This window comes from Echinops telfairi, unplaced genomic scaffold, assembly GCF_000313985.2.
Source record: "Echinops telfairi isolate 266 unplaced genomic scaffold, ASM31398v2 ScPeMD7_6;HRSCAF=24_0, whole genome shotgun sequence".
Classification (NCBI taxonomy): domain Eukaryota; kingdom Metazoa; phylum Chordata; class Mammalia; order Afrosoricida; family Tenrecidae; genus Echinops; species Echinops telfairi.
The window spans coordinates 9,424,445-9,447,746 of record NW_022103902.1 but is presented as its reverse complement, the minus strand read 5'-3'; the positions used below and the strand labels follow the sequence as shown (position 1 = coordinate 9,447,746).

At 39.6% G+C, this 23,302-nt stretch overlaps 1 protein-coding gene and 1 non-coding gene across 2 annotated transcripts in view; one reads left to right on the top strand and one right to left on the bottom strand.

The window, feature by feature from the left end:
• LOC101651364 (T-cell receptor-associated transmembrane adapter 1) overlaps positions 1–23,302 on the bottom strand; it is a 59,531-nt gene that overhangs the window by 1,072 nt on the left and 35,157 nt on the right. The window contains exons 3-5 of the mRNA XM_004706465.1: positions 15,039–15,075; positions 8,239–8,300; positions 5,941–6,029 (exon numbers count right to left, since the gene is read on the bottom strand). Of these exons, the coding sequence (XP_004706522.1) occupies positions 5,941–6,029; positions 8,239–8,300; positions 15,039–15,075 (188 nt within the window). The remainder of the gene's footprint in view (positions 1–5,940; positions 6,030–8,238; positions 8,301–15,038; positions 15,076–23,302) is intronic.
• LOC115868081 lies at positions 16,036–16,165 on the top strand. The gene has a single exon (XR_004045403.1). It is a non-coding gene; the product is annotated as a small Cajal body-specific RNA 24 (non-coding RNA).

The following is a 23,302-nucleotide window of genomic DNA, read 5'->3' as shown; positions in this document are numbered from 1 at the left end:
AAACACTTGGCTGGGACTCTTTCCTGTGTTGTTACTACTTTTACTGTATTAATCTTGAAATCCACATGGGCATTTTAGATTCACTGCTTCCACCCCTGCGGCCATCTCTGGTCGTGGTGGCCCTATGCTGCTCTTACCAAGGCGCAATATCAAGGTTGTGAATTAGCATTTTACTCTTTACTCTCTGCCGTTGAGTCAATTCCAACTCAAGGCGGAATTGGACAAGGCAGGACAAGGTAGAACTCCCCCTGTGGGTTTCTGAGACTCTACTGCTTGCCTGGAGCAGAAAGCCTGGTCTTCCTCCCACAGAGCAGCTAGCTAGCTGCTGGGCTGAGACTGCTGACCTTGCAGTTAGCAGTCTATCGCATAACCACCTTGCCACTAGGGCTCCTCCCAGAATAAGCATCGTAGGATGGAATTTTACGAACACAGTATCTATTTTACATAAGCTTAGTAAATGGTCATTTTTTGGGTACCTATAAAAGTCCTCACTTTGTATACACTTTTAGAGATCCAGAATGATAAATATGACAGTGTTCGCTAACATGACTGGCATATAGATAGCAGATCCTTAAATTCCACACCTTTCCCTCGTATTTCCTTCTTGCTTGTCTGCCCTCGTAGTCCTTTGGAACTCATTTTAGGTTGACCGTGGAGACACCCATTTACATACCTAAGAGTGTCTGGTGGCTCCCTCGGCTCTGTTGTGGTTGAGGGCTCTCTAGTATACCCCTATGACAGTGGCCCAGTGTGACAGAACAGAATGGCTTCATAGGGTTTTCTGATGACAATCTTTATGAAAGCAGACTGTTAAGACTTTGTCTCAAGGAGCTGTTTGGTAGGTTTGAACCACCAATCTTTCAGTTAGCAAATGATCACTTAACCTTTGTGCCACCAGGGTGCACTGAACTCCTTCCTGCATTATGCTGAGTCAATACCAGTTTAAGAAGACAAGACACTAAGGAGACTCTGGAATCGAACAGGCCTGGAAACAAGGCCTTTACTTTGTGCTGAGGGATTTAGGATTGAATCTCAGTTCTATGCCAAACACACACCATGGGGCCACCGGGCTTTGGCCAGTGTTTAAAAGCTGTTCTGAGTTTTTGTTTTCTTGACTGTAGGATATGAGTATTAATACCTATCTCACAATGCTGTTATTATTATAAAACAGAGGTGGTAGGAAAGTTATAAATGTTGCCAAAAGTAAGGTGGTATTCTAATTGTTAAAAGTTGTAGACTAAAACTTTAAGATGGTCACAGAATAGATTTAATATATCTACATAAAGGTTTTATGTTTAAACCAAGGTGAAATTATTATCATTTGTCAAGAGATGGGGAGTGCAATGAAGAAATAGCACTGTATTAACATAATACATAATGCAATGCTAAATATCTTCTTACTGATGCTCATTTCCACGGTAGAATTGAATACTATATATTTTAGACTGGGCATATGTAATGCCTATTTACAATCTCTCAGGTACATTTGACTGATGATTTATTCCTAAAATAATCATTTCTGTAAAATTACAATAGTTGCCTAGCCAGTCTTTTTGCCCCAACCCATTCCCTCTGTCATTAATTCTCTACAGTGTCTTTACATTTTTTCTTAAGAACTTTGATAGTTTCATTGTCTTCCTATAATACTTAGCCTATAAACTAACATCTGACTCCCACTATCCAAGGTTTCCCATATTTAACAGTCTTCTACCTTTTCAATTTTTAATCCCATTTCTCCCTGCCTAAATCTGTTTTCTAGGTAAATTGGACAAACGGCTGCTTTCTGAACACCTCATGCTTTTATTTGTTTTTCCTTTGCTCAGAGAGGGATGCCAGTGACATTCAAAACAAAAGAAGTCTCTCAGAATAGAAGGGGTGATAACTTTGTTGACTTTCCTGCACTTTGTCCCACCCCTCTGGTTTTTCCTCTGGAACATTTCTCTTCTCCATGCGGTCCGAGAGAGGCAGTCAATTACTGCTGTTGCTCCAACCCAGGCAGGCCTGGGCAAGTGACCTGGACTAGTTGTAAAACCCGCACTCTTGGCAGCAGATAGTCCAAGAGTAGATGTGTGATTTAAGCAAAACAAATTAGAGGACAACTCCTGGATGATGTACACCGTTAACGTGCTCAGTTGGTTAATGAGAAGTCGGAATTTTGAGTCCACCTACCTCAAAAAAATTCCCAGTGAGTTACTTCAGAAAACATCCCATAAAGAAGAGTTCTAATGTGGCAGAACCAGCCCAACAGCAACTGTTTTGTTTGCTGGTTTTAATTAGATGTCTGTAGGATAAAAATGCAGATTCAGGAATAGAGAAGCTACTATTCCCTCGAGTTGTGTGGTGGAAGGATGAAAATCTGGGACTGTCAATGGTTTGTATATGGAGGAAAACGTTATTAGAAAAAGAATAAATTCAGCAACAGAGAAATAGGGAGGAGATTGTCTAGAGATTGTCTCCAGGATCAATCATCCCCAAATCAAAATACGCCCTTAGGTCTCCCAATTTCATGAGCCACGAAGTTCCCCTTTATGGAAAATGGTTTAAAGAAGGTTCTGCACTTTTAAGGGAGAGCATTCTAGATACTTCATATGTAGTCTAGAGTGGATCAATTTCAGCAAGGACTAGAGAGTTCAAAGAGTCGTCCTGAGAAAGGACCGGAAATTGGATTGTCTCTACCAACTTCTAGGGGGGTGATTTCAGTTGAGTAGCTGGGTAGAAGACATTATTTCCAGAGGTAAAGAAATGTGTACTGATGGAAAGAATTGAAAACAATAAAAGAAGGTGAACACTAGTTCATTCGTTAGAAATATGGTTAAAGGAGGTTTTGATGTTTTGCTTTAAATGTTGAGGAGATCGGTGCTTATCTTAGACAAATTATAATATGCATTAAAAGAAAAAAATTAATATATAAACATTAAATAGTTGAGGATACAAGATCCTAAATGAATCAGGAAATATGGACTGGGCCAAGTGTAGGAGCATCAGCTTTATAAGACAGAAAGAATGCTGTTGATACAAGAGGTGTAATAGGGAAGATTGATTAGAATATTTGACATAGGGATAGGGGAAAGTGAGAAGGCTCACACTAGTGCCCCTATATTATTTTAGAATGTTGGCACTCTTGTGAACCCTCATTGTATTACTAGAGTCTCTGTTTAAATCTATTTAATATTTGTAGTAGACTGAGATACTAAAATGTCAACTTATCAACCATACACATAATTTTCAATGGGAAAGGAGCTTTTTTAAAACGTTTTTTTCAATGAATAAGCACTTTATGGATCGATCTACATGTTGTAGATTCCCAATGTTCTTGTAATTGACTAAAACATCAAAGTAAGCATCGTAGTAACAAATCTATACTGTTCTTGATCATGATTATTTTGATCAAATGGGATTAAGCAACTATAGAGTATTTGTACTTTATGAAATTAAATTTGTGAAAAGAACATAATGTTGTAGGATAAAGACCAATCTTCCTAATAGTATATTTAAATATACAATTTCTAAAATCACAGCCTTTACAACATTTCTACTTGATTAAACACCAGCTGCAGCTCAAGTGAAGCCGGTCTGCACAATCCACATACATTAAACAATAGCTTCTATTCAATAAGCTCACTTCTTTCACAACTAAGTCACTGTGAATCCCATCATCTCAGAGGGTGTGATTTTATTAATCTTCTTTGGTAGGCTTTCTTTGTAGTCACAGATTTGGCATATCATATGATGTCATGCAATTCTTCCCATTCATTTTGGCTAAAAACATATTTCACAAGTAACTGAGCAGACAACAGATTTGCCTATCACCGAAGGACTATACACTTTGATTAAACCTTATGACATCTGGGTTTCAAGAGGTCAGATTTCGTACAAGATTAGATTTAAGAAAACAACCATCACGGGCAATGTCCATGGTGTGACCTATCTTTGGGAAGAGAACATTGCCTGCAGTTAGGTCTAAGTTTGGATTCTGTTTATCCATCTCAAAAAGAAAACAGCCTGCCACGAGCAGAGTTGATTTTGACTTAGAGAAACCCTAAAGGACACAGTAGAACTGCTTTATAGAGTTCCCAAGATTATCAAATATTTAGGAAGCTGACAGCTTCACCCTCCGCCTTGTGCCCAATGATTGGCTCATGGGTTTGACCCCTGAACGTGAGATAAGCAGGCCAATGCTTAACCCATTCTGCTACAAGGACATATGTCTCCCTGCCTGGGTTTTCTAGATAAGTTATTTATCTCTTAGACATAATCTACATAACTTTTATAGAACAACATAGCGAGGCACCTGATACAGTGACTGACATACAATGACTGCTCAGGAATTGTTGACTCTTCTACTATTTCTAGACTAAGGAAAGCTGACACAATTAAAAGGAGAGATCTGGGAGGAAAAAGAAGAGGAGCCATTTTAACTCAAATGTGTATGCAACAGTAACTTATCGGCGAGGACTTTGAATGGCTTTAACGAAATCAGTACTGTCGTCTAAGAAGTTATGCTGATTATGGTAGGGGAAGAAACTAGGCATTTCTTCTTGGGTTTTCGTATTTCCACTCACGGTTTTGTCCTGCCGGTTCCCACATAGGAATCTGTGGGTGGTGCAAATGGTCAATGTGCCTGGCTGCTAAGAGAAAGCTGGGTGGTTTGAGTCTACCCAGAATCCACTCAGCCAAAAGGCCTGGTGATCTAACTCCTGAAAAAGCATTCTTTGGAAACCGTATGACCCACAATTCTACTAGGACACACATAGAGTTACCATGAGTCTGAATCAATTCAATAGCCATTAGTTGATCCCCAAATGTACTTCATATGTTCTAGCCTTAAGACTACAGATATGAAACTTGTATTAAAATGTGCACCAAAGGTGGGGGGGGGATCATATCCTCGTCAATGAGGGTGGCGCGTGATGGAGACCCAATGCCCATCTCTAGACAACTGGACATACCTTGCAGAGTGGTAGTGGGGAGATGAGTCACTTAGGGTTCAGTATAGCAATAATGAAACCCACAACCTTCCTCTAGTTCTTAAACGCTTCCTCCCCGCAACTACCATGACCCCAATTCTGCCTTGCAGGCCTGGTTAGACCAGAGGATGCACAGCGGTACAGATGGGAATTGGAAACGCTGGGAATCTAGGATAGATGAACCCCTCAGGACCAGGGGTGACAGTGGCGATACCAGGAGGGAAGGGGGGTGTAGAAAGGGGGAATTGATCACAGGGATCTACATATAACCTCCTCTCTGGGGGATGGGCAGCAGAGGGGTAGGTGAAGGGAGACGCCGGGCAGTGTAATATATGATATAATAATAATTTATAAATTATCAAGGGTTCATGGGGGAGGGGGGAGGGTGAAGGAAGGGGGAGGGGAAAAAGGAAAATGAGCTGATTCTGGGAACCCAAGAGGAAAGCGAATTTTGGGAATAATGAGGGCAACAAATGTATAAGTGTGCTTTACACAATTGATCTATGTATTGCGATAAATTGTATGAGCCCCAATAAATTGATTTAAAGAAATGTGCACCCATTTGTCTTTTAACATAAGGATTTGACATTTTCTATCTAGCTAATTTCTTGTAAAACATTCCTGGTCTCTCCTCTGCTCTCCTGTTCTCCCCTTCTTCCCCCTCTCTCTCTATCTCACTTGCTCACCTTCAAATTCCTAGGCCTTGTGAATATTAAATGTGTCGATTTTTATATTTATCTTTGTGAATCACATACATTTTTCCACTTGAAAGAAATAACTTAATTCATTATTTCAGAATATACTCCACTCCCCCTATAGCAATCAGGTTTCAGAATTTGACACCCGATTCAGAACATAAAATCCGTAACTGCTTCAGATATTGCATCAGATTTTGATGCTTTCATGCTCTTGAAAGGTGATTTTATCTAGGGGTAGGCTGAATTTGACCCTTGAAACAGAAAATAAAACATACCTGTACATATGGGGTAGCTTCTTGAAGTTTATTCATAGACCTCTGTGGTTGGGATTTCATTTGTTCATAGCAATTTTCATCTGTTGGTACTTCAAAATTAGAAAGATAACAATTTCACAATGGGGAAATGAAGACGGGTACAAATAATACATGATTTAGACAACATTTAATGACAGATATGAGGCCCCAAAGAATCACGTGATAGTGGAGAGGCAAAGTGGTGGGGAATCCCAAGCTGCTTTCTGCAGGTCAGATGGTGGAGAAGTCTTTTGACCCACAGCTTTAATATAACCACCAAAAACAAAGGAGACCTTTCAGAAAAGGACTGGATCATATTTATTTTTCCAGCTCGTTGCAGAACATGGTACTGTTATACAGATGAGATGTTACAGGGATCCTGTAACGTTAAGGAACTGCCATTCGAAGTTATAGAGATCCCTGAGTTGAAGAACTGCCTGTGTTCCCTACTGCTTAGGTATGATTGCCGATAGCCCGTGTAACATGAAACACATTACATATACGGCCATTGTCACAATTGGGTCATTTATTCTTGAAGCAGGAAGTTTTTATCAGAAGAATTTTCAACCCTACATTCCATCTGATAGTAAGAGAACTGAGATGATGAATTTGCCCAGGGTTCGAGGACAGCTTGGCCAGACTGCTCTAAGGAGCTGGGCTTGTGCAATGCTGGTTTTAAGGATTTGGGACTCTTTTGCAGGATCCAAGAGCCAGCAGGCCTGCACCAAGTTCATCATGTGGGGTCACACTTACTGACTCTTATGAGGCCTTTGCATTGCCTCTTACTTGAAAAGGAAGAGAAAAGGTAAATGGTGACTCGCAGCATGGTCAGTAGCCTAGTAGGAAAGTGGGTTGTACCACTTAAATCCTACAGGGGAACAAAAGAGTTATATTTACCCTTCCTAGAAAGCAACACAAAGTAAAGGTCTATAAAGTGGTATTCCTCAAAGTATGTAACACCCACATCAGAACCACCTGGAAGGTGATTGAACAGCAGATGCCCAGATACTAGTTGTTAGTTTGAAATCACCCAGACACAGCTCTGAATACAGACCTGGTGAGAGACTCCCACAGGGTCACCGCCCTGAAAACATCGTGGGATAGCTCTTCATTGTACAAATGGAGTCACCATGAGTCAGACTGGATTTGCTGGCAATTAACAATAGTCTGGGTCTACTAAATTAATATCTGCAGGGTAATGCCCATGCCTCCTTGGGAATGGGAATTACAGATCTGGTGGGGTTCAAGTGACTGAAATACATGAGAATATACACATCCTCAGATGTTACATGTTGCCACCCAAATTCTGCAACGTACAACAGCAAGGCACATTACTTTTAATAGAAGGTTCCTGAAAATAGCTTCTGTTTACTTAGGATGCAGAGACTTGGGGTTTAGTCTCGATAATGTAGTGGAAAAGAGAGAAAGACAAAAATTAAAGAACTCTGGAATTCTAAAAGTAAATTGTCCCCATTCCCGATTTTAGAATGTCTTACTACTTTAATAAAAAGATATTTAGGTAAAGTTAGTACATTACTAGAAGTCCCTGGGCAAGAGTCCTAGAAATGAACAAGAATTAACCAAATCTCCTACCACAAATTAAGGGAAGAAAATTGGCAAGGAAAGAGCCCATGAATAAATAACACTTAGGCTGGATTGTCTGTTGTTAGATATTTAGAGAGGTTTTGTTTTCAGTTGGTGGGGATGCATCAAGCAAGAAAACATGCTAGAATTGAAGAGTACCTGTTCATAAGAACAACAATAAAAAGTGTTTAAATCGCTCAGTTATTATTTAGCTCTCTTCTTTCCTCCCACCTGCCATCCAACCAGCCCCAGGCTGTCTATGCAGAAAGAAGGCATGAAAGCAAGGAAATCAGAGAGAGTGCTCATTGTTCCAGATTATCTGCTTTTGTATGTAGAGCACAAAGCACTATTTCTGTGGACCATTTTCTGTTCTAGAAATAGCTTTATTTCATAGAATTCGGCTTGCTAAATTTCGTGGTAATTGAATCTTTCTGTAGCCTCCCTACTACCAGAGTAAAATGATGATAATACAGAAAAACAGGATGTTGATTTACGCTGAACATTGCAATACTGTTTACAATATGCTGTTTGGAAATATATACTAAGGGACTTTAACGTCTTTTAAATTTATGGTTACAATTGGACTAGCCAAGTGTAATTATGACAAAAAATAAGCTACTTGAAAATTCTTTGTCAAATAAAGTGGCTTATTACTTAATATATTGAAACATTTAACTTATGGAAAAGAAAACTTACCTGGGACCACATCCTCCAAATTACCATAAATTGGTGTGTCTTCTATATAATATTCATCATCCCTATAAGAGTAAAAAGGAATTTATAAAGTATTAGAATTCACTTTATAGCCACTGTCTTAACTAGATATGATATTCAGTGAACTACTGCCTACTCTTTTTCAGGTTTCTTTAGATGTTTATGGGTGAGGGAGTTCGTGTGTATACATGTGGATCTGTGAACTTGAAAAATCTGGTCTCTTGGACCTTGTTTTAGTTCATGATAATAACAAATACTTATTCAGCCCTTACTAAATGTTAGACTGTTGAAATACATTCAATATATGTGTTCATTTAATCCTCACAACATCTCCATCTGGTAGACATTTAACAGGTAATTAATCTGACACATAGCAAGGTTAAGTACCTCGTTGAAGGTCAGAAAACTGTAAGTGACAGAGCTGGGATTAGAGCTTAGATGGTCTGTGTTCTTGGCTATACACACTTTGTTGATCCAGAGTATCATTAAACTATTTAATAAGTGAATAATAAATAATGAAAAATAAAAGGCTGAAAAAAATCGCATAGACTTAGCACAGGAGATGTGAGAAAATTAGTGATCACCTCTTAGGACTTATAGCTATGCTTGTATTTTGCATGTGTTATATCAAGAGTCCAGGGAAATGGTGCAAAAATTGCATTCTTAGTCCTCACTTTATAGATGAGAGCCTGAGACTCAGATAGACTAATTTATTTTTTCTAGCCCTAGATGTAATGGGAACATCAGTAATAAGACTACACATGAAACCGTTGCTCCTTCCCAAGTTCAGTTGTTCACTGGATTCTCATAACTACCCTGTGAGATGTATATCTTATTCTTAGGGAAATATTCTTATCTCTATTGTGCAGATGAGAGATTTGCAACTCCTAGAGGTTCATTAAAGTCCGGACTGACCCACACTGCACCGGCTTTAATGAGGAGTGTTTGTTGGCTCAGCCAGCACAGCAGCAGCAGCAGGGCTGTGACACAAGTCTGACCCCGCACCCCTGGCCTCCGTCCACCACACCAGGAAGTCAGGTGGCACAAGCCAAGGACTCTGGCGGAATGGTCTAGAAGACAACACAATGTTAACCACCCTCGATTGGGAGAACTGATGAGAATTCATAACTATTTGTTCTGACCATTTGATTAAATGCCTTTCTAGCTTCATTTTAGTGAGTCTACCAGGATTAGAGGAGACATCCTGCCATTGTTACCAGAGAGTTCTAATGGTCTCAGTAACCAGATTTCACAATGACTGTGTAGGAACAAAGAAACATGTCAGACAGAAAGAGTGGCATTTCATGAAATGGGACCAGCTGCTTTAACTCTGAGATGACATATCGCCAAGAGCAAATGGGAATTCGATGAAAAGAAAAAAGGACTCTTATCTCAAAGCATAACACCTCTATTACACTCCATGTGTCTGAAAGAGGACACAGAATCTAGACGTGGTAAGCAGGTGTCCTTAAAAAAAAAAAAGGAGCAGATCAAATGATACCTGGATGAAATGGTTAGAAAGTCCCAGCTACTGGCATGTGTTTTACTTATCTGATACCAAAGGACTCATCTGTGAGCTTTTCTTCCCTCATTAACTCAACACAGCTTAATACCGGGATAGAGTCTGCTCCTGGTGTTTCCTCTAGCGATGCAGTAATAGGTGAGGAATTTTTAATAAGACAATCCATTCACTTCCCTAGCCCATATAGATACCAGCTACACCCTGCAAATGATAAATCATGTCCAAAAAATTAACCTCATTTTATTCCCTGTGAATGAAAATAAGATGTGATTTATAATGCTGTGCCCTGTGTCTACAGGCAGGTCTCAAATGATTAATCATCTGAAATAAACTATTATTCAAGAGCTATTGCCAAACCAACAAATTCTTTTTTTCCCCTTAACAATGGCAGATGGTGATGGTCTATTGCAAATATCCAGTACTCTTCAAGCATAAATATGTGGCAGTGCTCGATTCAGAATTTTAATTTAAAATAGGAGTAAATGAGTTCCTATCTGAGAACCTATTACACTTCTGAGTTTTAGGCCCAACCAAATTCCATTTCTTTGAACATATCTGAAAAGATATCTTCGTTTCTGAGTGATGCTATAACAGAAATACTACAAGTTGGTACTTTAATGATTAGAAATACATTTAAAACAAAAACAAACTAGGAAGGTAGAAGTCTGAATTCAGTTCTCTGGTTCTGGTGGAATTCTTTCTTTCTGTGTAGCTTTCAGGGGTGATGGCTGTCTCTTTTCAGCTTCAGTATCTCGGCTCCTTGGGATGGACTGGCATGTATACATATCTTCCCCCATCTGTGACTCCTTGCTTCTGGACCTAATCTGCTCTTTTTCAATATCAGAAGTGACTGGTGTAAAACATACCATACACTGATAGGAGGACATGTGATGCACGGAGAGCCCTGGTGGTGCAGTGGTTAAGTGCTCAGCTGCTAATTGGAATGTCCATTGATTCAAATCCATCAGCCACTCCATGGATGGGTTTGAAAATGTGGTGAGAGAAATGTACCACACTGCTTCCATGAAGATTGTTGTTGTGTGCCATGAAATCAGTTCAGACTCACAGGGCCCCATAAGACAGAGGAGAGCTACCATATGGTGAAGCCGAGACTGTAATGGTTATGGGAGTTGACTGCCACATCTTTCTCCCTCCGTCCATCCAATGCATTCAAACCTCCATCCTTGTAGTTAAATGCTGTACCAGCAGGGCCCCTTTCCGTAAGATCGCAGATTTGGATTACAGATCCTATAGGGCCGTTCCACTTGGTCTTAAAGGCTTGTGATGAGTTGGAATGGATGCAATAGCAATGTTTTCTAGGCTGATGAACTAATCTAAACCATCAGTTGATCATATAAGGACCTATGGTTGAAACCCACTAATGACTCCATGAGAGCAGAGGCCTAGTAACTGTTTCCTTAAAGATTTCAAAGTAGGAATCACACAGGGAAGTCCCATCGTCACTGCCAGTGGGAATCAACACCATAGCACACAACAGCACAACGATACGGCCTCAAAAACACCCAGTGCCCAAACAGAATTCCTCCACAGTGATATTCTTGTTCTTAGGTAACCTTCAGTCAGTTTCAACTCATAGCAATAGGATGTATGACAGCAAGAAACACTTCCTGGTTCTAAACTATCTTCACAAGCCTTGCTTTGTTAGACCCCATTGGGTATATTCTCAGGAGCCCTGGCGGCTGCGCGTTGGGCTGTGATCTGAAAAGTCAGCAGTTTAAACCACCAGCCCCTCTCCGAGGAAGAAAATGGCATCTTCTACTCCCATAACGAATCAGTCCTGGAAACTGACAGGGGCAGTGCCACCCTGTCCTCTAGGGTCCCTAAGAGTCAGCCACAATGCAATGGCAGTGAGAGTGGTATACGCTTTGTCATTTCATCTCATTAAAATCCTCTTTTTCCCTGACCCTCTGTTTTACTAACCATGATGCCCTTCTGCAGAAACTCATCTCTTCTGATAAGTCAGAAGCACAGGAGAAATTTTACGATTGTTCCTTTTAAGAATCATTCTAGGTGAATATCTTCCAAGATAGAGCTATTCATTCTCCTGTCGGTCCATGGACCAACATCACAGTGCAAATCCTCAGTTCTTTAGTCATCCTTACTCATTGTCCAGAGGGCGGCATTGACAATACTTTTGCTTGCGTCAGATTCACGTTAGCCCTCAAAGTGATACTTTAAAGAAATCTTTGGCCCAAGATGTCCTGAAGATTTTCTCAGGTTGCTGATGCTATAGGCATTGATTGTTGATCCCGGTAAAATTAAATCCGTGACAACTTGAATCTTTTCTTAGTTCATCATAATGCTGTTGATTGATTGTGAGAATGTTAGTTTTCTTTACAGTGTGGAATACTCTATACTGAAAGCTGTGATTTTTGATCTTCATCGGCAAATAATTCACATCCTCTTCACTTTCAGCAATTAAAATTATATTATCTGAATGTGACAAGTTGTTAAAGACTCTTCTCGAATCTTGAAGCCAAATTCTGCTTCATATAGATAACTTCGTAGATTATTTGCTCAGCATACAGATTAAATAAATATGTGAAAGGATACAACCCTGACACACTGATTTTTTTAATCATTTTATTAGGGGCTCATACAACTCATCATAATCCATACATCCATTAATTGTGTAAAGCACATTTGTACATTCATTGCTCTCCTCAGTCTCAAAACATTTGCTCTCCACTTAAGCCCCTGGCATCAGCTCCTCATTTTCCCCCCTCCCTCCCTACTCCTCCTCCCTCATGAACCCCTGATATTTTATAAATTATTATTTTGTCATATCTTGCCCTGTCCAACGTCTCCCTTCAACCACTTTTCTGTTGTCCATCCCCCAGGGAGGAGGTCACATATAGATCCTTGTAATTGGTTCCCCCTTTCCAATCCACCCTCCCTCTACCCTCCCAGTATCGCCACTCACACCACTGGTCCTGAAGGGATCATTGGCCCTGGATTCCCTGAGTTAATTCTGACTTATAGCAATAGGACAAAGTAGAGCTTCCCCGATGAGCTTCCAAGGCTGTAAAACTCTATGTGAGCTCAAAGCCTCAGCTTTCTTCTATGGAACAACTGGTACATTTGAACTAATGATCTTATGATTAGCAGCTGAACCCAAAACCCACTATCCTATCCTACTACTCACTCACCCCTATAAATACAGACTATATATCGATATTCTATATACTCGTATTCTTTACAATGTTATATATTGTTTTTTATGATTCACATAGTTGAATGCCTTCATGTAGCCAATAAAATACAAGTGAAACCCTTTCTGGAATTCTCTGTTTAGCCAAGATCTATCTGACTTTAGCAAAAGAGGACTTGGAACAGGGATATCATTCTAGAAACACACTGTAAAGATTAAGAATTCCAGAAGACTTCATTGTACTCATGTAGAACATGTACAGAGACCAATAGCAGTCATTTGCGTGGGAAAGGGAGAATGCATACAGTAGTGAAGAAATCAAAGAACATAATGCATTAGGGCAGCAAATCTACTTCCTAAGAGTTCTCTATTGTCTTGGTCTCCCTCTCTTTCACTGTCACCGAGCCAATGCTGACTCCTCGTGACCCTATTCGACGAGGTAGAACTGCCTCTGTGAGTTCCCGAGACTGTAATTCTTTGTGGGAGTAGAAAGCCCCCCTTTTTTCCTGCAGAGTGGCTGATTTTGAGCAACTGACCTTGCAGTTAGCACCTCAAAGTATGCGACCAAGTCATTGTATTTCCAATTGTTTCATATGCACATAAAAGTTGGACAGTGAGTAAGGAAAACCCATGAATAACTGATATATCACAATTAAGGTGTAGGCAAGAAATATGTGAAGTATTATCAACTGCCAGAAACCACACAAATCTATCTTGGACAAACTTTAGTCAGGATGAACCTTAGAAACAAAGATGGTGAGATTTTTGTCTCACATCCTTTGGACGTATTAGGACAACATGCTTAGTAGAGTGGAGGGTTCATGAGGAAAGATAATGACCCTCTCCAGCTGGATTGACAAAGTGGCTGCAATTATGGGCTCAAAAAGGAACACAAATTGTGATGATGGCGCAGGACCGGGTAGTGGTTCATTTTTCATCCATGTGTTCACAGCGCACTTGATAGAGCCTATCAACAATAATGATCTTGTAGCCCTCCATTTGTATAGAGTTATTCTATTTTTTAAATCATTTCATTGGAGGCTCTTGCAACTCTTACAATTGTATCCGATATATTTGTACAAATATTGCCATTGTTCTTTCTATGTTTACTTTCCATTGAGCCCTTGGGATCAGCTCCTTTTTCTCCCCCGCCAGCCTTCCCCCTCCCCAACCCTCGTGGCCCCTTGAGAGATTATAGATTGTTATTATCTTCAAATCTCACACCAACTGCTGCCTCCCTTCCCCTCTGCTTTCTGCTGTTCTTCCCCCTGGATGGGGTGTGTGTGGTTATGTGCCATTCATTGTGATCAGTAGCCCCTCTCTCCCCATCCCTCCTCCTCCCCCCTACCCTTTTGGTATTGCTATTTCCAATTCTGTTCCTGGGTTCCATGTGTCATGAGTTTTATCTTTTGCCTATACTTATGTACATGCTCCTGTCTAGTCCAGTGTGGGAAGCAGCACTGGGGTCACGATAGTGGGGGGTGGGGGGTGAGGAAGCCCCAAGGGATCAGAGGTAATTTGTGTGATCCATCAATGCTCTACTGCACCCTGATTGACTCATCCCTCCCTGCAACTCCTCTGTTGGGGGATGTTCCATTATCCACAGATGGGCTTATGTTTTTACTTACCTTCATGCATAAGATTACTAGGAGACAAACCCTACTCGATGGCATCTAACAACAACAACAAATAATAATAATCTTTAGAGGAGCAGATTGCCACATATTGTTTACTCATTGAGCTGCTAAATGATTTAGAATGTCTGCCCTTTGGCTTAGGTGCCAAGTCCTTAATCCTTCTAGGGCTCCCAAAAAGCAAGGTGAGCCAAACCCAAACAAAGACACTGACATTAAGTGAACTTCACCTCATAGAGGCCCTTATATAGGTTTTGAGATGATAAATCTTCACAGGAGCAGACAGCTTCATCTCTCTCCCAGGAAGCAACTAGGGGGTTTGAATCACCAACCTTACAGTTAGCAGCCCAATGCTTAAACCACAGTGCCAAAGAGCTGTTATAAAAGCAAGATAGCATCTGGTATTTTCCTGTGTTACTTGAGAATTGTACTGCAGGACCCAATTTCAACTTACCTTGGAATGTAGTCATTGGCGTAGCTGTATATTTTATCTGAAAAATATTTAAAATAAACAAATTAAAATAAGATTTGACATAATTTTTTTCTGCAGTGTTCTGATGGGAGCTCAGCCTCAGGTATAATTGATAATCTGTGATCAAGCCACTCCAGCAGGGCTGACTGATCTAAGGAAAAAGGTCTCTAATTTGGGTCATTCAGATTCTTTGTTGGTGGTTTGTGATGAAAATATACTAGAGTTTGGACGTGATTAAGATTATGTCGTATGGTCATGTTATGCACTGGAAGCACTGAGCAAAGACAGCTGGAATCTCTGTTTCTGCCTTTGCTGTGGTTCTAGTGTATATAGATGATGGTCATACTTCTTGTGTTCGGTCCCATGAAGCACCCTTCATCCTCATATGCTGTCCTCTTTATCTAAGCTGCTTTGCAGGGGTTTGCGTTCCTTACAACAGAAGCTCCCAAGGTGATATTTCTTGGTTTGTGAGTAACGACGTAACAATTATGTTGAGCAGTTGTTCTGTTTGTGATACCATTCATCCACACCGTGCAAAGAGTGGTTGGGGAAATGAGAGGACTGGTGAGAAGGATGCTGAGCAAAGTTGGGAATTCAATATCTGCAATAATCAACACAGCAAAATGACTTTTGGCAGAAACTGGATTCTTTGAACTGAAGAGGCAAGATGGACCACAGAAATAGTGTAGAATTCACAAGTCACGAAAATCTTGTGTGTCAAATCTTAGTGTGTAACAGAACTGATGAAGGGAGTAGGGCCAAAGAGAAAGGGCTGTGTTTGCTTCAAGTAAAGTTTATATAATACAGAGACACACATTCACACACACACACACACACACACACACACACACACATACACACACACTATTGGAAAATTTAGTTTTCAGTAGTCTTTTTGGTGAAAAGTAATGGATTCCTAATGAGTTGGTAAGTGACTGAGGGAAATTAATAAATAGCTCAAATTTTAGGAATTTGATAGTGGGCATTTATTATTCTTCAGTTTCTTCTCAAGGTGAAAATAACTCTTTATAAGTGTCTTAGAGAAATATCATAGCTTTCTGTTCACCCTTTGCAAGTATAAAGGGTGGATTGTTCCACTACTGACACTTAAAAAAATTTTAGGAATTTGAATCAATATTATGAAGAAATGTATACCATATTATCTTTTCATTAATACATTTTCTATGATGTTGAACTTGATGTACATATGCTGTGTGATATTAATTATGCTGTTATTACATATTACTAAAGTTGGCATTAAATAATAGCCCAAACCATGCAAAAGCTATATAGAGATAAATGAAGACCAGTCATATCGAGGCTTATGAGAATGACCCAGAGACAATAGCAATCATATAATATTCTTTAATCTTTGTATATAAAAAACACTGTGTATTGGTAAAGAATTTAAATGTCTGAAAACAGTTGATTCAAACAAGAAATAATTACAAAGATTATTTTTAGTTAGATTTTTGTCAGCCACTGTTGACTAATTCTCCAGAGAGGTCATTAACTATTATTAGAGAAACGTTATTGGACAAATTATGAAAATCATCCCAGTAGAGACTAAAATGGAGATTTCACATGTCTGTGGTTTAAAGAATTCAGTGAAAGATCAAGTGCGGGGAGGGGGGGGGGGATTGGGGCAGAGCATTCACACTAAGCTGTCATGGGATCAAAAGTGACGATGTCACTCTTCAGAGCTATGTCAGAAATGCACTTCTCCCAGCCCACAAAACTTATCCCACCCAAACTCCACAGAGAACATGCGGGTATTTTAAACCATCTTCAGATTTGTTTGGAAATACTTGTATGAATGCACAAAAAAGCTAAGGAAGCCTCGCTATAAGTTTATGCAAGTCCAGAAAAATGGGAAAACTTGAGTCGTGTAAGGGGCATCAATAACCAGACAGAAAAAATTTACATGGAACAGGAAATGATAAACTCAAAAATGAAATATGGTATAAATTACGTGTTAATATCTTATTATATGAAGGAAATGTTCTTACTCTGTCATTAGTTATTATTCATATTTGCTTAAATCCAAGTGCATGGAAAAGAAATTAGTCAAAGTATACCCTGATATATCATAGAACAAATATAGTATGAAATCAGATTGGGGTAATACCTCTGCAATTTATTTTCCATGTGACCATATGAAAATCAGTTAAAAATTCTAATTAGCAATATATATCTACAAAATAGGAATAACAATGTTTGCTTACGGAATATCTGTGGGGTTGAGATATTTCCCACAAAAACAGTTAACAAAAACACAAAGTTTGTTATTGACATATGCATTCTAAATACATAATATATAACAAACCATAATTTAATTTGCAGATCTCAGTTGGCAAATTTCATTAAATGAGTTAACTGAAAATTAACTGACATGATTAAGATGTTGCTTTAAAGGTAAAAAGAATTTTTAGAAGAGCCTGATTTAGACTGAAAATGCCAAATCTCACTTTTAGCAAGGGGATTGTCACCAGCTAAGCAATATTCTGAAATCAATGGTAAAAATAAACTATCAAAAACATTTGAAGCAAAAGTAAAAAAAGATCATTTGATTAGAATAAGAAATATAATTGTGGTGTAAATAAATAGAAACTAATCTTTTTTTTTAATAATGTGGCTTTTTCTTTGTAATTTTTTAGAGTATGAATGTTGGTAATTGGAGAGTAATTCCAACACGAAATGTGTAAAAGAATCTATGTATTCAAAGGTACCTAATGACAATTTTTATCTATTATTAATAGGCAGAAGCAAAATACAAGAAACCAAAAAGCTTTGTGAAAAGAAGTATTTGAAGTAAATATGTAAGACATGTAATCTACAATGGGATGCTAAGATGGGAGAAAAGAGGCTTAAAACAATAAAGAAAATACAAAAGAGACAAGGGATAAGAGCAGTGGGGTTTCCATAGCAGAATTCTCACCTGCCATTTAGAGACCAGAATTCCGTTTCTGGCCAATGTATCTTACACCAGTCTGGCACTCAACTGTCAGTGAAGGTTTGCAAATCACTACTGTGCTGAATCTGTTTCAGTGGAGCTTCCAGACTGAGACAGACTAGTAAGAAAGGGTTGGTAATTTTCTTCCAAACGTGAACTAAAGAAAACCCTATGGGTTACAATGGTCTAATGCCATTGGGCATTGTACCCCATTGTTCAGGGTCGACCGTATGGCAGATAGCAACAGGGGATGAAGGGCGTTACAGTATACCCATATATCAATTACTTTCTTTGAAGAAGAAGCTCCCTGAAAGGGGTCTTTAAAAATTCAGGGACACCACATTCCATGATACCCTTAGGATTTAAATATGTAACCTGAAGCTGAACAATTCGTATTGAGATGGTTCCACTTTTACAGTCGGTACTATAAGAAGTTGAATAGAGTATCCTCTCTTTAGATGGGGAGTCATAATCAAACGTCTGAAGATGACATCAGAGGAGAAAGGTCAGTAAGCTTGTGCTCCTTTGAAGAGCTTATTTTGTTATGTGAGTTTATGAGGGTACATAGAAAATATGGTTACACGTCATAAGCACTTTTATGAAGCAGAAGTATAAGTTCATAAAGCTATGGTCTCTTTACATGTCCTTCGGAGTGATTCACCTCTGAAGATGGTCGTTCTGCCTGTCTAACCCTTCCGCAAATCGAGCCCTGGTGGTTACGTGTTGGGCTGGGATCTGCCTGGTCGGTAGTTCAAAATCACCAGCAGCTCCGAGAGAGAAAGATTAGGATTTCTACTCCTATAAACAATCACAGTCTTGGAAACCCACAGCGATTGCTATGAGCCAGCGTTGACTCAAGGGCAGTAAGTTATGCGTTTTTTAACCCTTCCCCTAGCCATTCTACCTCTTCCGTTTACTCCACATCAAAACAGTAGTTTTTGTATAGACTCAATAGTGAGTTCAGTCTTCTCTGAGCTTTGAGAATCAAGAGAAATTAGAAGAAGCAAGGGCAGGCTTTTTCTGGGTTCCCTAGAAAATGCTCAATTAAAAAAAAAAAACCCAAACATTTGTTATCATTGATGAATGAGCAGATGCATCATATCATGATTGATAAAAAAAATACCTCAGCCCATCTTTCCTAGCCTTTCTCTCACCAATGCAGGGTTCCAGTTTCTTAAAAACAATTCTCATAGTATATTACAATCACCATCCTGTGTCCTTTAGAAGATCTATCAAGATTACCCTTGGAAATTCCAAAACAGAGTCACTCCAACCTTTTGAGCTTGCTTCTCTTCGAGGTCTTCCTGACCTTCCATGAAACAATTGGTCCATTGAAAAAGTGTTCTTTCATGTAAGATGACATCCCCAAATTGTTGCAAAGCTTTAGTGATTTAGGGAACTGTTCATTTGAGTTTTGATATTAGTTCTGACCTCAAAATCATCTTTTCCCATGGCACAAAAGTATTCCGTTTTTGAAGGTACTCTCTAAGACAAAGAAAAGAACCGGTCTATAATGCTACACTGAGTATAGAGACGTGGTTAAACCCATTTGGGGGTGGTGGGGTGGGGGCGGAGTGGTATCAACCTGTGCATGTATAAACCAAAACCCCAGTGGCAATATTTTTTTTGCTTATCCTCCTATAAAAGTTTATTTTAAAATAAGCTGCTTGATTTGACAGCTGCGTGGTTGTCTCTGTGATACCAAGTAAACGGAAAGCTGTGTAGGTTGCTATAAAGCAACCACATTTGCAAGGCTCGGGTGAGGAGAGCTGGGAGAATTCTCCTAACCATCTCCTGTGATTCAGATACACATCTCTGTGGTCAGGTGATGCAAATAGGTGTGCCTCTGTTTCCTCCTGTCTAATCAACAAGAAACACCGTCACGTGTTTTAAATGACACACTCAAGGACTCTGGTGCATTTTCAATGTTACAATGCGAGAAGTAAAGACAGGCCATAACTTTCTAGTGAATAGAGGGTAAAGTGATAAGATGTTGCTGCACGAGGAAACTGTACACTAATGTATCCTTCTTCTCAAAGAAGAGATGAAAGCTGAGATCAAGAATACAATTTCAATGTAAAGGAGGGAGAAAGTCAATACCTTTCCTATCAGAAAAATAAATAAAGTTCTGTTCCTCTAAGGAACAGATTTGGACAAAGAATCACATAAAAATGAAATATTTCTTTTCCTGGGCAAGGGAGAGTCCCGTTTCAAAGCTTCTACCTAGCACCGCTACAGAGAACTGCAAGAGGAGGCTTATTTTGCCTCTCTGATTGTATCTGTAGCTATTGCATTGTTGTAGAGATGAAGATTTTCCTTTGTGAGCTATTTAATACCCCAGCGTGGTTTATTCACTGGTTTTTAAGGTGCAGTCAGATCTTGCAAGTTTCTTAGCCACAAAGAGTAGCACAAATAAAAAAGCTGCATGAAACCAGTTATAGGAGTATTATTGCCTCGACAGTCCAGGGGACAGAAAAACTGTTCAGCGTGATGGAATCACTTCTAGTTTCTCTGTCCAGGAAAAACAAGGCAAAGCGGAATCTTCGGGAGAGCTGCAAAGGAGCCAGTTTACAGAGATCATTCCAAAGGCACCTGGTACATCTGGGTGAGACACAAAGATGCTGAATGGAATGCTCATATGGAATGGAGAAGCTGTAAGAGTGAGTATTATTACCTGGGAGAGCTGCCACGGGAATCTGTGGTGATTGGAAAGAGCAGCAGAGCGATCGTAGGGAGGAACGGCATTTCGAGGGCATCCTTGGCCGCTACTCCAAAGTTAGCCTGTGGTGGTTCTTTTTAGTTGTGGTCCAGCTGAATCCAATTTAGGATGACTCCATGTATGCGGAGAAGAATAACAACGTAGGATTTGCAAAACTGTGACCTTTGGGAAATTGTTATGCTGGTCTACCAAGGACAGAAGTGCCCCGGTGGTGTAGAAGATAGGTGTTGGGCTGCCAACGCTCCCTGGGAGACAGCTGAGGCTTTGGACTCCCATAAATGGTTGCTTTTGTTAGGTGCCTTCGAGTTGCTTCTGACTCATAGCATCCTTCTGTACAACAGAACAAGACATTGCCTGGTCCCGCGCAATACCCACAATTATTCTTATGTTCAAGCCCATTGTTGCAGCCACTGTGTCAACCCATTTTGCTGAAGGTTTTTCCCTTTCTCACGCCCCGTTGCTTTCCTAATCATGATGTCTTCCTCTATGGACTGATCTCTGCTGACAACATGCCCAAAGTATATGAGCCGATGTCTCGCCACCATTACCTCTACATCCTGGCTGCACTTTTCCCAAGATCTGTTGGTCCTTTGGACAGTTCATGTCCCTTTCAATATTCTTCACCAGCACCAGCATTCAATTTCATCCATTCTTCTTTCGTCTTATTCAATGTCCAGCTTTCAGATGCATATGGGCCAATGGAAACTATCATGGGTTATGAAAAACTTTCCAAATGCAGATGACACAAGCTTGCCTGCTGAAAGTGAGGAGCACGTGAAGCACTCGCTGAGGAAGAGCAAGGATTCCAGCCTTCAGTATGGATTACTGCTCAACGTAAAGAAAACATAAATCCCCGCAAGGGGGGCAGTAGGCAACATGGTGATAAACAGAGAAAAGATGGAAGTTGTCAAGGATGTAATCTTCTTGGATCCACAATCAATGCTCTGGAAATAGTGGTCAGGAGATGAAAGGATGTATTGCTTTGGGTAAATATGCAGCACGAGACCACTTTAAAGTGTTGAAAAGCGAGGCTATTACTTTACTTTGAGGACTAAGATGCGCCTGGCCCAAGCCACGCTATTTTCATTCACTTTATAAACGGATAGGCTTGGGAATCCTCAGGGGCAGTCCACCCAATCCTTCAAGACTTGACTTGGTGGCTATGAACTTGGTTTTATGTTCTAGGCACTTCTGGGTGGGTTCAAACAGTCAATCATCTGGAAGTTGAGTGGCTCATCATTTGAGCCACTCAGTGACAGATAAATAATAAAACTCAGATGCTATGTACTCCATTTACAAAGGACATATTGCTGCTTAGATGAAATTATTGGTGACAGACTAATGCTTATAAAAAATTCTGCAAAAACCTATATAAAATCTCCAAAGTGGATCCAAATATGATTGAAATGAGCACAAGCACAACAGTTAATTGCTAACCTTGAGTTATTGCACAGATTTGCTAAATAAATTTACTAAATGGTGGAGGCTGGATGAACCCCTGAAATTACTGCCTTAAAATCATTTTAAACCGTAACCCCAAGTATCCCCGGAGTCTTATTACAGTAAAACAAGGGTTTCACTTCGTGAAACCTGTCTGCCTTGAACTTCATACTCATTTAGGATTTACTGTTATGGGATTAAGTCAGTGGTGGGATTCAAATAATTTACCAACTGGTTCCCTGCCCTAATGGCTATTTCAAGTATAAAAAAAAGATACGCTGAAAGGTGTTTACTATTTCATACAGTTAGCACATAAGTAAGAACAATAAGAGTACACAAACTAGATGTTTTAAGAGTTTTAAAATATCTGTGAAAAATATTAAATAATACCCGACAAAGCAATACAAATTATTTAAGCTATGTCCATATTGCTTCATGATTGGCATCCTCCTTCACTTTTATCTGAGCATCACCAGCTGTGTGATTTATCTTTAACCATCTTTTCAGGGTAGGAGTAGGATCCCATACCTTTGGGTTTAGAACAATTAGACAAGAGTATTTGCTGTATTAGAAACAGGCAGCTTCTCTTTTCTGAACATACGATGTTCATCTGTGAACCACCCCTTTCCGCTTTCGTTCAACTTATAACAATTGTTCTGACAATATGTTCAGCTCTCTTAACATTTTTAAGAGTTGCAAAACTCACTCATACTTCATGGGAACCTGGGGAGTAATACAAAACTGAAGTGAATGACAGTGTGTCATCCTCTGGGTGTTTGGAACTTTTCTATTTATCTTATATTTTTGTTTACTGAAGTATCAACCTCAAGGGAATGGATAAGGAGTTTTATGAAACGAATAAATGAATATTACAAATATAGGTCTGTCTAACTTTTTATAGCTATGGACAGAAGGAACATCACTACGGGCATTTACAATACACTGCTGTGCAGATGAACGTTAACAAGCAGTAAAGAACGTACATTTGTGATTTCCACTTTGGGGAGCAGACTCACCACTCCACCTTAGGTAGAATCCTGATTACAAGTGCCAAAAAATTAGGAAACAGTTTTGCCGAACTGAGACGAGCCTGCTGAATCCCACCAGTGGATGAGGTTGTCAGCAGCAATCGTA